Raw genomic sequence first — 13,233 nt, 5'->3', positions numbered from 1 at the left:
GTGAGGGCTCACGAATGCATCGTTTAGAAAACACCCTAGGCATCTCAAATTTGCAGCGGAAATTGCTGTCCACACCAAGCTGATGAGCTGAAAGGTAGAGTAACAGTGGGTAAATCAAAGAGTTTAAAGTAGATGGTCTTTAAGGTCTTTTTATATTCTAAAATGTGCAAAGTTAGGTAGTATCTTTCTAATTCTCAACCAGCAGTGGTTGAGTGGATTCTCCTACACCCGAGGGGAGCTGGGAGGACAGTCTCTGGAGTGTGGCTCCCCCTGCAGTTCAGTTATATGTTATGACCACCCCACTTTAGAACCCTCTTAGCCACCCAAGTAGGCGCTGGACATTGTCATTCCACTGTCACGTGCATTCAACAAATACTTATTAAGTTGGCTCACGTTTCCTTTTAAACACGCAAGCCGAGAGATAATTATAATTGTGCTCATTCCATCGACTTCTAAAGACTGAGATTTCTGAATAATTTTAAGGCCAAATGAAGGACATTGCAGGAATATTGATTCCAGCTTCGTGCAAGAAATAGTTTTCTGCAATGAGAGTGGTTTAATAGAATGAGGAGCCTTGTGAAAGTGATTCCCTTGGTTCTAGTGCTACACACTCGTAATTGGAATACTGACTGTAATGGATGCCGCAGGATAAGATTCCCAAAGTAGAAGAAACTAGACTGACTTATGAGGCCCTTCTAACTCCAAAATGCCATAATTTTAAAGCCCGATAGTAGAAGAACGATGTAAGATGAAGGAATGTCTTCTGAACTGAGAAATGCAGCAGCTCCAGACTTCTGATTAGTTCAGCTTTCAAGCACTTCTGAAGGACTGAGTTATTAATGGTAAAATAGCCAAAAATGAATACAAGTGGGTCTCATTATCAAGAAAATTCATTATAGCATTTAAGAAACAGAACTTCTAAAGAAGATTAATTAGGGGGTTGATTATTTGCATTGCAAAACAATTCCTGACTTCATGAAATCATTTTTGGATACTAGAGTTCCTGTGAGCATCTTAGTATCGATTTATAGGTCACCAGTCACTTAGCCAAGGTGCTTGGGAGAGTAAAATCTTAACTAACCACCGCTCTTTAGTGCTTATTTGGAAATAATAAACATCTGAGATGTTTATTATTTCCTAATTGTCATTAGGAAAACAATATAATTTCACTACAGGTATTTAGACACTCTATCAGAAAACACAAAACATCCAAAAATTCAATGCAGAAATAGCTAGAATTTCTTGAGTACTATAATATATCAAAAATGCCATTGCATTTAATCCTCACATAATCCTTGTAAAGCAATATATTATTATCTCAGCTTGGTCAAGTAATTTATTCAGGAGCAGTAAATTACATACAGCCCAAATCTTTCTGGTTCTTTCCCTTACACCAAGTTACCCCAATCAACATCTCTCAGAACAAAATTGCTCACAGACAGCTTGGAGACCATGTGTGTTTGGGTTAATTTTTGCCCTTAAAATGTTTTCAATATGTGTTGCCAGTGTTTAAATGTTAGATTTCATGTAAAAGTCTGGATGTCCTGGCTGTCTCAAAGGATCAGAAGGTCTGGAAGCTGTGTCCCTGCAGTCCTGAGGGTGACAGGCTGGGTGGGTCCCACCTCAGCAGGGGCTTGAGTTCTGCAGATTGTGCTGGTTCCCACCCCTCTGTGTTGCATCCCCTGAAGGGAAGCGAGTGTCATCTGGGATTTATCCCCTCCCATCCAGCCCTCATTGCTTACATTGTTATCTACCTGGAACCTGTTGGCACTGCATTTGCAACCGCAAATAAAATCTCTCTTCCACTTCCCTTGCCCTAATTCAGATTCCAAATACTCTGGTTCCATATGTCTCAAACTCATTTTTGCATTGTTCTCATTTCCCAAGAGTAGTTGGGCTTAAGGAATATTCATCTTAAAACTCTTCTGAACCCAAGTAATTCTATGCCATTGTTTCCTCACCTGTTGGGGAGTTTTTGCCTCTGCACTTAATAGGCCATCTTGTTTTCATTTCTTCCCACTCCTGGGGGGCTAGGTTTGGTGTTGCTGGTGATGGTGGGGGAGGAAGAAATGCCTTCGGGTCATCTCTGGGATGACCAATGAGCTATGACCAGCAAGCTGGGACCACTGAGCTGGTGGAATGGCCTTAGTGAGTAATAGACAGCAGTGATGTGTCAGCGCCTTTTTCTGGCCCAGGAACAGCCAAACCTCTTATATTTCAGCGGCCTAGTTCCCAATAGACCCTGAAGGCCCTCCAGGTTGTCTTCCCACCTACCCTTTGCTCCATACCATCACCTTCCACCCAATAATATTATAGAAGGACACCTAGTCAGACAAAATGATACAACTTAATTTTATTAGGACAAGGCTGGTGGGCACTGGAGTGGCACCTTCAGGGCCAGGAGAGGCACTGGGGAGGGGTCACAGGATGCCATGCGGGCCTCTAGAAGCCACAGCTGCCCTCCACAAAGCGGCACTGCACCATGCGCAGGAATGTCTCAACCTTGTCCATGTCCTTCCTGAAGCAGTGGAGCAGCCCATAGTTCTTGAGCAGTGCGTCATGGTTGTGCGAGTTTGTGTCAAACTTGCTGTAGGTCTGCTTGAGGATCTGCCCAGTCCGGCGGCTGCCGTCTTCCAGCCTCTGCAAAGTGAAGGAAGAGAAGGAGAGGCCAAGCGCTTGGGCGCTGTTCCCTCCCTCTCTCATTCATCCATTTTCCTCCCTCCCCTTCAGGGTGTAGAGAAAGGCCTGGAGGATTCACCAGGCGAAATGAAGAATAAGGTGAGTTCTCTTGGGTCAGCGCCTGACTGCTAAAAAGAGGGCAGCAGTGTTTCTCTCCCCCAGCCCTCGAAGCCAGTGGGGTTCCAGGATTGGGGACCCCTGGTGCCACCCTCACCCCCATCAGCGTTTGGATGCCTTCCTCTAGGTCCTTTAGGAGGTGATAGTCATCGCTGTCCGAGGTGTCATACACCAGGTTGTTGGTGAAGATACTCCTGAGGAACCTCATGGGCTCCAGCCACGACTCGATGAGCAGCAGGGAGATGTGGAGCAGCCCTAAGTTCTGCAGGGGAAGGACCGGCAGTGGCTGTGCTGCCCGGGGGCTCTGACCACAGGTCTCCCCCATCCCCACCTGGGGAGACGGCAGCCACTCACGGATTTCTGCTGCGTTTCCTCCATGTTGGAGGGTGTCGGAATAGAGTCTGAGAAGCAGAAGGAGGTCTGGGAGTTATGCAGGAATGAATACTTCTGGTCCTTTGGGATATAGGCTTCTTCCTAGGAGAAGGACCCCCCACCAAGAAGGACCACTGCTTTCTATGCTGGAGACCAGCTCCCACAGTTACTTTTCTGGGAACCTGGCTCGGCCTATGCTCATCTGCCTGCATTTTCGCTTCAGAAAACAACCCTGAGCTCCTTAGTCTCCTCCCATTACTTCCCCAGTGGGGGAAAGTCACCCCTTCTTGCCACCCCTGACCCGCACCCATTCCCCAAGAACTTACAAACTCCTGGTAGGTGTCAATGGCCAGCTGGTGTACGCGATGGGCTTGGAGCACAGCCTCTTTAAAAAGCCTGGATAAGGGAACGGTTTGGACGGCACCAGCCTCTTGAAGCCAGGGCAGGCAGAGCAGGGCAAAAGCCAGGAGCAGGGATGTCCGGGAGCCTGGGGCGAAACTGGAGGGCAAGAAGGGAGCCGCAGAGCAAGAGGCCAGCACTCTCCCTGTTCCAGGAGCTGTTTTCTTTTTCTCTCTCTCCATCCCTCCAGGGACCAGGAACATTCAGAGATTTGCCAAATATCTGGCCTTAGATGGCGATATTCACATTCAGAAGCCCCAAACCTGAGGTTAGTGCCCCCGTCCCATCTGCAGGGCGCCGCCTCTCCCCTCAGGACACGTTGTGCCCAAAGGGATTTTAGGGGCGCTTACCTGCAGCCATTGCGGCTAGGTGAGCTGTCCACAGGACCCTGAGTGGTTCGGGGAGTTGGGCCTTGGGATCCTGGAGCTGGTCTCTTGTGGGCCCTTTTTATACCCTGGCCCCTTCTCTCTCGCTGTTGCCCCCACCTGTTTCTGTGAACGTTTATGCATGGGGCCACTGACGGGCTTGTGCTAACGGATAATTTAGAAGCTCCTCCCACACATGCTGGGATCATGCCCCCTGGCTTGTCATCTTTCCCTTCCCACAGTCACCAGCGTTGTGAGGGTTGTGCACAGAGTGTCAGCCACAGACTCCACCCAACTTGTCCTCTCTTTAAGGGGCAGGTGGGTGCCCTCTGGCAGCAGGCCATGGTGGCCAACCTGAACGCGGGGAAGGATGTCAGGATAGCCAGTCCTAGAGACCCCTACCGACCACATCCCACTCTCTATCCTATTCGTTTCCTCCTCCCCGCATGTTTAACCTCCACCCACCAGACAGAATGTGTGTGTTGGGAAAAGGGGCCAAGCACAGCCAATAGATTGTGGGGGTTGTGAGCACGATTCAGTCCTGAATTCCACTTCTGCTGATGACTCCTGGGCCCACCTGAGTCAGCTGGATGCAGTGCTAACACCGACCACTAGAGGGAACCAACCCCACACTTTGCTCTCCCCTTTCCCTGAGCCTTGGGGCGGGGCGGAGGGGAGGTTGGGTGGGGCGCTCCCCCAGGTCCCTGGGGACGAAGAACTCAGACTCTCAAGGTATTGCCCCAGCTCCCTGGACCTGCAGCAGAGATACAAACCAAGAAACCTAAATCCTGGGAACAGACACGGACCACAAGCGCTTCCTCCCATAGCCCTGAAACCATCAGAGAATCTCAAAGTTAAAAGAGCTCTTGAAGATTTGAGTCTCTTCCCCAGCTTTGTAACTCAGAACACATCACGCCGAAAGACGCCCTATCCAGCCATGGAAGCCCGTCCTCTTTTGTCTCTTCCTCCTTTCCAGACCTGTGTAGAGCTTATCCAGTTGCCAAGGGCCTGCCTGTGCATTCTCACGTCTGACCTGCCACTTGTCTTGTGTAGGAGGTATGATTATCATCCCATTTCACAGATCGGGAGACTGAGGCTCAGAGAGACTGATTGCATGAGCTACCTCAGCCAGGGCAGCAGATCTCCACAACCTTGCTCTTCCCACATTGTGTCATTTAAAGTCCTTTCTCCAGGCCGGGCACGGTGGCTCATGCCTGTAATTGCAGCACTTTGGGAGGCTGAGGTGGGTGGATCACTTGAGGTCAGGAGTTCAAGGCCAGACTAACCAACATGGCAAAACACCATCTCTACTAAAAATAGAAAAGCAGCTGGGCCTGGTGGCGCAAGCCTGTAATCTCAGTTACTCAGGAGGGTGAGGTGGTAGAATCACTTGAATCCAGGAGGCAGAGGTTGCCATGAGCCAAGATCGCGCCACTGCACTCCAGCCTGGGCGACAGAGTGAGACTCCATTTCAACAACCACAACAACAAGAAAAAAGTCCTTTCTCCAGAACAGGTAGTGTGGTGTTACTCAGTTATTTAGTTATTTTAGTTTCTTTTTCTTTCTTTCTTTCTTTCTTTCTTTCTTTCTTTCTTTCTTTCTTTCTTTCTTTCCTTCCTTCTTTCCTTTCCTTTCCTTTCTTTCATTCTTTCTTTCTTTCCTCTTTGTCTCTCTCTCTCTCTTTCTTTCTTTTTTTTCAGATGGAGTCTCATTCTGTCACCCAGGCTGGAGTGCAGTGGCATGATGTTGCCTCACAGCAACCTCCACCTCCTGGGTTCCAGTGATTCTCCTGCCTCATCCTGTTTAGTAGCTGGGATTACAGTCGCCCACCACCATGCCAGGCTAAATTTTGTACTTTTTTAGTAGAGATGGGGTTTCACTATGTTAGCCAGGCTGCTCTTGAACTGTTGACTTTATGTGATCCACCCTCCCTGGCCTCTCAAAATACTTAGATTACTGGCGTGAGTCACCGCCCCCAACCCAGTTATTTCAGCTTCTAAATCCCTCTGAGTGCAGGGATCCTGCCCCCAACACAAGGGGCCCTTTGCCTCATTTTGTCTTTCCATAAGGGGCAGATTGTTCTTTCTCAATTCCCAGGTGAGAATGGCCCAGTGGCATGGGGTGCCTTGTGGAAAGCTCACAGCAGGACAAGGCGGAGGCGGAGAAGGCCAGGACTGAGCCTCCTGTCTCCTGGTGCCCAGGGTTGGGGCTATTTCAATATCATCTGGAGGTCACAAGCATCAGATGCCCCCAGGGATAAGAGCAGGAAAGAACACCCTCTCCAGTGGTGAAATCTTCCCCCACCCTGAGTTTAAGAGCATCTAGCACTTGACTCTGTAGAAACACAAGCAACTAACAAGCAAATGCTTCTAGAAGTGGTTGGCGGTGGTGTTGGCAACCAACATTGAACACCCACACCCCTGTGGCCTAGGATGTGAATGCTGGGGCCCTGCCATCTCCCCACTTTCAGAACAGAAGACAGAGCTCCTTTTTCTGCCATCACTCCTGAAGCATTACCGGACCAGCACCCCAGACTCATCATCTGCTGGGAGGGCACTGTGCTGTGAGCTGTTCTCCAGGCAGGCCTGTAGGAGGATCCAAGAGGGGTGTCATCGATGATACCAGCTCCGAGAAATATGGGGCCAAGGGAGGGTGGAGTCACCACTTTCCCCTGCTCCTTCCAGCACCAGCAAAGAGGAGGAGCCAGGTGGGAATGGAAGAGGGTCCCTGAGCTCCATGTAGCTTTCTGCCTCCCCCACCATTCTTCCTCCAATGTCAGCTGGGACAGGGAGCCCCCATGACAGGGCCTTTTAGCCAGTGCTGGGGACTTAGATGTGGATTTTCGGCCATGGAAGAAGTCTCCAGCCTCCTTTAGGAAAGAGGGTGGCAGGGGCCCTAGTTGGGGACCACTGCATAACTCCGCAGGTGGGCACAGAGGTGGCGAGTCTCCCCAGACAGGTTACTGCCAGGAACATGTGGGACCAGCCAGGGCAGGGGAGTGTCTCCTCTCACCTCTCCACTTCTGTTGACCCCAGAATTATGGTGACTCAGAGGACTCTAGGGACCCTGGGGAAATACCTTTATAAGGGGTTACCATGGCAGCCATGGACCAGAGGGAAGAACTGAGGCCCACAGGTGTGGGTAGAAGTCGATGATCATTTTCTCTAGTCTAGATCTTCCCAGAGCCTTGAGCAATGGAGACCATGTCTATCATTCATTGCTAGTAAAAAATCAACTTTGAATTAGACTTGGGATTCTCCTAACAGTACTGGGAAGTCGCCCACTGTTGGGGCATCACTTGGGTCCAGATCCTTGGCTCCTGCAGGCTGAGAGACTACCCAGCAAGAGCCTCCACATGGCCAGTGGGGAGAGGCTGGGCTTTGCACCTCTGGCGTCAGCTTCAAAAGGCTCAGAATAGGCCGGGCGCTGTGGCTCATGCCTGTAATCCCACCACTTTGGGAGGCCAAGGTGGGTGGACCATTAGGTCAGGAGTTCAAGACCAACCTGGTCAAGATGGCGAAATCCCGTCTCTACTAGAAATAGAAAAATTAGCTGTGCATGGTGGTAGGTGCCTGTAATCCCAGCTACTCAGGTGGCTGTGGCAGGGAATTGCTTGAACCCGGGAGGTGGAGGTTGTAGCAAGCCGAGATCATGCCACTGCACTCCTGCCTGGGCAATAGAGCGAGACTCTGTATCAAGATAAACAAAAAAACTCATGTAATCTCACAATCATCTTGGTTCTTTTAAAGAACCTCCCTTTATAATTTAGGATCCATGAATTTCTCTGTGTGTTTGGAAGCCCTTCCTATGTCCAACCTCGACTAACTCTAGGGTTCTGTGTGCCTGCTGTGGAAAGTCACAATCTGCTGTTGATCCTAAAGTGGTGTCTTTCAGGCTTCGAGATCTCCTGTTAGGTTCAAGACTGTGGGGTTGAGGACGATCACATTTTTCGAAGCCATTCTCACCGGTCTTAGGGATCGCCTCCGAGGGACTGGTGGGTGCTCCTTCCACTCCCACTTTGGTGATTTGAGGCACACACTTCTCACCTGCAGCTCTGTTCTTTCTTTCTTGAGATCAGAGGCTGGTTATTGTACTGGGACATACTCTACCTCTTTTGGCTTCTAATGTCCTCTCTATGAGTTTGCTACCGAGTCAATTACTCGGCTCATTGGATTGAGGTCTTCAGAGAATATTATGTGGGGATTCCCAAGGGCTCTCCTAGGGGAGGTGAGGAAGATGATCAATACTTCTGCGTGTCCACCATGTGCTTGGCACTCTACTGACCATAGGGATGTGAGTGAGGATACTGAGGCCCAAAGAGATAAGGTGGCTTGCCTGGAGCTCTCCCAGTTCCTAAGTGATGGCTTCTAAGGCCCCCCCAGCTTTCCTTCCATGCCAAGCTCTTTAGAAACCTCATCTAGTAAAGATGGTAATACTACAAGGCATAGACAGAACTTGCCTCAGTGCAAAGCTAGCAGGACAGGGGTCAAGTCCCTGCACAGAGGATGTTCAATGAAGATGGGGGGAATTGAACACAAGGAACTTCAGCTACAGAATGAGGTGTCCGTAGGCATTAAGGAAAGTGGTAGAAAAGAAGCACCCAGCGTAGCTCGGGTTAGTGAACCGAGGCACTTCATGCTGCATATCTGTATTGCACGTTTCAGTGTACGTCATGTTTCACTTCCCATATCTCGTTGGACCCTTCAGTTTGCCATATGATATGTCCAGGGGGTTCAGGCACGGAGGAGGGGCCTCGGAAGACCTCGGGAGGAGAGGGGCAGGCACTGCTGTGTATTGATGGGGGGATTGTTTGCACTGGTTGATGATCTCTGAACAACCAAGAAGTACACAATGATTTACCTAACTGGACGTGCTAAGTAATTTCACTTTGTGGATTATTCTCCAGGGAGACGATCCATTGATAGAGAAGTGAAAAGCATCGAGATGTGTCTAGTAGTTGTAGGAAGTCTGGGGTGCTTTGCTGATGGGGTGCCCTCAGCTGGAAATAGCCTCTCCTTCCTTTGACCTGTTCTGTGGCTATTTGCAGACATTCTATTCCTGTTACCAGACTGTAAGCTCTTTGAGGCTGGATTTCTGCCTTTTGTCTATTCATTCATTCACTCATTCTTCTATTCATGCATTCACCAATTCCACAAGTAGTTGTTGCCTATAACATGTGCCAGAGATTGTACCAGGCAGATGGGCATATCTAGATAAACAAAAGACATGATCCTTTCTCTTCTGGAGCTAACAATCTACTGGGGGCAGAGATAATAGCAAACAAGTAAATATATAATGGTTAAATAGAAATTTCGAATTGGGAACATTCTCATGAGGAAAACAGCTAAGATATGAAGGGAGAGAAGAAGCCAGAAGGTGACGGGACGAGGCAGCTGGCACAGCCCCAGGCCCAGGAATTCAACAGGCATCTACTGAGTGGACCCAACGCATGAGAGGACAGTGCCAAGCAAACAACTCAAATGTCCAACCGGTTGGGCATGGCCAGGTAGCCTATGCTGTGTCTGGACGTCCTCCTGCTGGTATAGTTATTTTAAAATCAGACGGACAGGGAAGGGAGCAGTGGTTCACGCCTGTAATCCCAGCAATTTGGGAGGCCAAGGTGGGTAGATCACCTGAGATTAGGAGTTGGAGACCAGCCTGGCCAATATGGTGAAACCCCGTCTCTACCAAAAAAACAAAAATTAGCGGAGCCTGGTAGTGGGCGCTTGTAATCCCAGCTACTTGAGAGGCTGAGGCAGGAGAATCGCTTGAACCCAGGAGGCGGAGATTGCAGTGAGCCAAGATTGTGCCACTGCACTCCAGCCTGGTTCCCAATAGACCCTGCAGGCCCTACAGGTTGTCTTCCCAACTTGCCCCTTGCTCTATACCACCCCCCTCCACCCCATAATATTATAGAAGGACACCTAGTCAGACAAAATGATGCAACTTAATTTTATTAGGACAAGGCTGGTGGGCACTGGAGTGGCAACTTCCAGGGCCAGGAGAGGCACTGGGGAGGGGTCACAGGGATGCCACCCGGGCAGCTAGAAGCCACAGCTGCCCTCCACAGAGCGGCACTGCACGATGCGCAGGAATGTCTCAACCTTGTCCATGTCCTTCCTGAAGCAGTAGAGCAGCCCGTAGTTCTTGAGTAGTGCGTCATCGTTGTGTGAGTTTGTGTCGAACTTGCTGTAGGTCTGCTTGAAGATCTGCCCAGTCCGGGGGCTGCCATCTTCCAGCCTCTGCAAAGTGAAGGAAGAGAAGGAGAGGCCAAGCGCTTGGGCGCTGTTCCCTCCCTCTCTCATTCATCCATTTTCCTCCCTCCCCTTCAGGGTGTAGAGAAAGGCCTGGAGGATTCACGAGGGGAAATGAAGAATAAGGTGAGTTCTCTTGGGTCAGCGCCTGACTGCTAAAAAGAGGGCAGCAGTGTTTCTCTAACACAGCTCTCAAAGTCAGTGGGGGTCCAGGATTGGGGACCCCTGGCGCCACCCTCACCCCCATCAGCGTTTGGATGCCTTCCTCTAGGTCCTTTAGGAGGTCATAGACGTTGCTGTCCGAGGCGCCATACACCAGGCTGTTGGCGAAGACACTCCTGAGGAACTGCACGGGCTCCAGCCACGACTGGATGAGCAGCAGGGAGATGCGGAGCAGCTCTAGGTTCTGCAGGGGAAGGACCGGCAGTGGCTGTGCTGCCCGGGGGCTCTGACCACAGGTCTCCCCCATCCCCGCCTGGGGAGAAGGCATCCACTCACGGATTTCTGCTGCGTTTCCTCCCTGTTGGAGGGTGTCGGAATAGACTCTGAGAAGCAGAGGGAGGTCTGGGGGTTCTGCAGGAATGAATACTTCTGTTCCTTTGGGATATAGGCTTCTTCCTAGGAGAAGGACCGCCCACCAAGGTCTACGCTGGAGACCAGCTCCCATTGTTACTTTTCTGGGAACCTCACTCAGCGTGTGCTCATCTGCCTGCATTTTCGCTTCGGGAAAAACCCTGAGCTCCTTAGTCTCCTCCTCTTATTTCCCAGCGGGGGAAAGTCACCCCTTCCTGCCACCCCTGATGTGCACCCATTCCCCAAGAGCTTACAAACTCCTGGTAGGTGTCAAAGGCCAGCTGGTGCAGGCGATGGGCGCGGAGCATAGCATTGTCAAAAAGCCTGGATAAGGGAATGGTTGGGAAGGCACTGCCCTCTTGAAGCCAGGGCAGGCAGAGCAGGCCAAAAGCCAGGAGCAGGGACGTCCGGGAGCCTGGGGAGAAACCAGAGGGCAACAGAGGGAGCCGGAGAGCAAGAGGCCAGCACTCTCCCTGCTCCAGGAGCTGTTTGTTTTTCTCTCTCCATCCCTCCAGGGACCAGGAGCTTTCTGAGATTGGCCAAATACTGGGCTTAGATGGCGATACTCACATTCAGAAGCCCCAAACCTGAAGGTTAGTGCCCCCGTCCCATCTACAGGGCGCCGCCTCTCCCCTCAGGACACGTTGTGCCCAAAGGGATTTTAGGGGCGCTTACCTGCAGCCATTGCAGCTAGGTGAGCTGTCCACAGGACCCTGAGTGGTTCCGGGAATTGGGTCTTGGGATCCTTGAGCTGGTCTCTTGTGGGCCCTTTTTATACCCTGGCCCCTTCTCTCCCACTGTTGCCCCCACCTGTTTCTGTGTACATTTATGCATGGGGCCACTGACGGGCTTGTGCTAATGGATAATTTAGAAGCTCCTCCCACACATGCTGGGATCATGCCCCCTGGCTTGTCATCTTTCCCTTCCCACCGTCACCAGCGTTGTGAGGGTTGTGCACAGAGTGTCAGCCAGAGATACCACCCAACTTGTCCTCTCTTTAAGGGTCACGTGGGTGCCCTCTGGCAGCAGGCCATGGTGGCCAACCTGAACGCGGGGAAGGATGTCAGGATAGCCAGTCCTTGAGACCCCTACCGACCCCATTCCACTCTCTATCCTATCCCTTTCCTCCTCCCCGCATGTTTAACCTCCACCCACCAGACAGAATGTGTGTGTTGGGAAAAGGGGCCAAGCACAGCCAATAGATTGTGGGGGTTGTGAGCACGATTCAGTCCTGAATTCCACTTCTGCTGATGACTCCTGGGTCAGCCTGAGTCAGCTGGATGCAGTTCCAACACTGACCACTAGAGAGAACCAACCCCACACTTTGCTCTCCCCTTTCCCTGAGCATTGCGGGGGCTCCCCCAGGTCCCTGGGGACGAAGAACCCAGACTCAAGGTATTGCCCCAGCTCCTTGGACTTGCAGCAGAGACACAAACCAAGAAACAGAAATCCCGGGAGCAGACACGGACCACAAGTTCTTCCTCCCATAGACCTGAAACCATCAGAGAATCTCAAAGTTAGAAGAGCTCTTGAAGATTTGAGTCTCTTCCCAGCTTTGTAACTCAGAACACATCACGCCGAAAGATGCCCTATCAGGCTGGGCGCGGTGGCTCATGCCTGTAATCCCAGCACTTTGGGAGGCCGAGGCGGGCGGATCACGAGGTCAGGAGATCAAGACCATCTTGGCTAACCAGGTGAAATCCACTCTCTACTAAAAATGCAAAAAAATCAGCTGGGCGTGGTGGCGGGCGCCTGTATTCCCAGCTACTCGGGAGGCTGAGGCAGGAGAATGGCGTGAATCCGGGAGGCGGAGCTTGCAGTGAGCGGAGATCGCGTGCCGCTGCACTCCAACCTTGGCAACAGAGCAAGACTCCACCTCCAAAAAAAAAAAAAAAAGGAAAAGAAAAAGAAAGATGCCCTGTCCAGCCATGGAAGCCCCTCCTCTTTTTTCTCCTCCTCCTTTTCAGATCTGTATAGAGCTTTTCCAGTAGCCGAGGGCCTGCCTGTGCATTCTCACGTCTGACCTGCCACTTGTCTTGTGAAGGAGGTATTATTTTCATCCGATTTCACAGATCAAGAGACTGAGGCTCAGAGATACTGATTGCATGAGCTACCTCAGCCAGGGCAGCAGATCTCCACAACCTTGCTCTTCCTACATTGCGTCATTTAAAGTCCTTTCTCCAGGCCGGGCACGGTGGCTCACGCTTGTAATCCCCAAACTTTGGGTGGCTTGAGGTGGGTGGACCACTTGAGGTCAGGAGTTCAAGGCCAGACTAGCCAACATGGCAAAACTCCATCTCTACTAAAAGTACAAAAATTAGCTGGGCATGGTGTCGTGAGCCTGTAATCCCAACTACTCGGGAGGCTGAGGCGGGAGAATCACTTGAACCCAGGAGGCAGAGGTTGCCGTGAGCCAAGATTGCGCCACTGCACTCCAGCCTGGGCAGCAGAGCAGAACTCCATCTCAAAAAACA

The 13,233-nt window shown here is 51.0% G+C and overlaps 2 protein-coding genes across 2 annotated transcripts; both read right to left on the bottom strand.

The window, feature by feature from the left end:
• Positions 1 to 2,340: 2,340 nt before the first annotated feature.
• On the bottom strand, positions 2,341 to 7,038 carry LOC101126984 (chorionic somatomammotropin hormone 1). Its single transcript, XM_063705962.1, has 6 exons — positions 7,027 to 7,038; positions 6,450 to 6,517; positions 3,495 to 3,666; positions 3,151 to 3,270; positions 2,894 to 3,058; positions 2,341 to 2,640 (listed from the first exon to the last, which is right to left on the bottom strand). Exons 1-6 carry the CDS (start codon positions 7,036 to 7,038, stop codon positions 2,443 to 2,445), a joined length of 735 nt encoding a protein of 244 aa, XP_063562032.1. The 3' UTR covers positions 2,341 to 2,442.
• Positions 7,039 to 9,870: 2,832 nt separating this feature from the next.
• Positions 9,871 to 12,247, bottom strand: GH1 (growth hormone 1). The gene is made up of 5 exons (XM_031011112.2): positions 12,196 to 12,247; positions 11,014 to 11,174; positions 10,685 to 10,804; positions 10,428 to 10,592; positions 9,871 to 10,174 (listed from the first exon to the last, which is right to left on the bottom strand). Exons 1-5 carry the CDS (start codon positions 12,245 to 12,247, stop codon positions 9,977 to 9,979), a joined length of 696 nt encoding a protein of 231 aa, XP_030866972.1. The 3' UTR covers positions 9,871 to 9,976.
• Between the last annotated feature and the right edge of the window lie 986 nt (positions 12,248 to 13,233).

Source organism: Gorilla gorilla, chromosome 4 (genome assembly GCF_029281585.2).
Source record: "Gorilla gorilla gorilla isolate KB3781 chromosome 4, NHGRI_mGorGor1-v2.1_pri, whole genome shotgun sequence".
NCBI classification, from domain to species: domain Eukaryota; kingdom Metazoa; phylum Chordata; class Mammalia; order Primates; family Hominidae; genus Gorilla; species Gorilla gorilla.
This window is presented reverse-complemented; position numbering and strand designations above follow the sequence as displayed.

Bases quoted from the DNA above. Each gene is read 5' to 3' on its own strand.
- GH1 (XM_031011112.2), bottom strand. From the start codon at position 12,247: ATGGGAGGAAGAACTTGTGGTCCGTGTCTGCTCCCGGGATTTCTGTTT. The intron at 11,175-12,195 runs GTTTGTGTCTCT...GTTTCTCCCCAG, and splicing joins CCCGGGATTTCTGTTTCTTG to GCTCCCGGACGTCCCTGCTC. The intron at 10,175-10,427 runs GTGAGGGTGGCG...TTCACTTTGCAG, and splicing joins GCATCCAAACGCTGATGGGG to AGGCTGGAAGATGGCAGCCC.
- LOC101126984 (XM_063705962.1), bottom strand. The intron at 3,271-3,494 runs GTAAGTTCTTGG...TCCTTCTCCTAG, and splicing joins TTGACACCTACCAGGAGTTT to GAAGAAGCCTATATCCCAAA. The intron at 2,641-2,893 runs GTGAGGGTGGCA...TTCACTTTGCAG, and splicing joins GCATCCAAACGCTGATGGGG to AGGCTGGAAGACGGCAGCCG.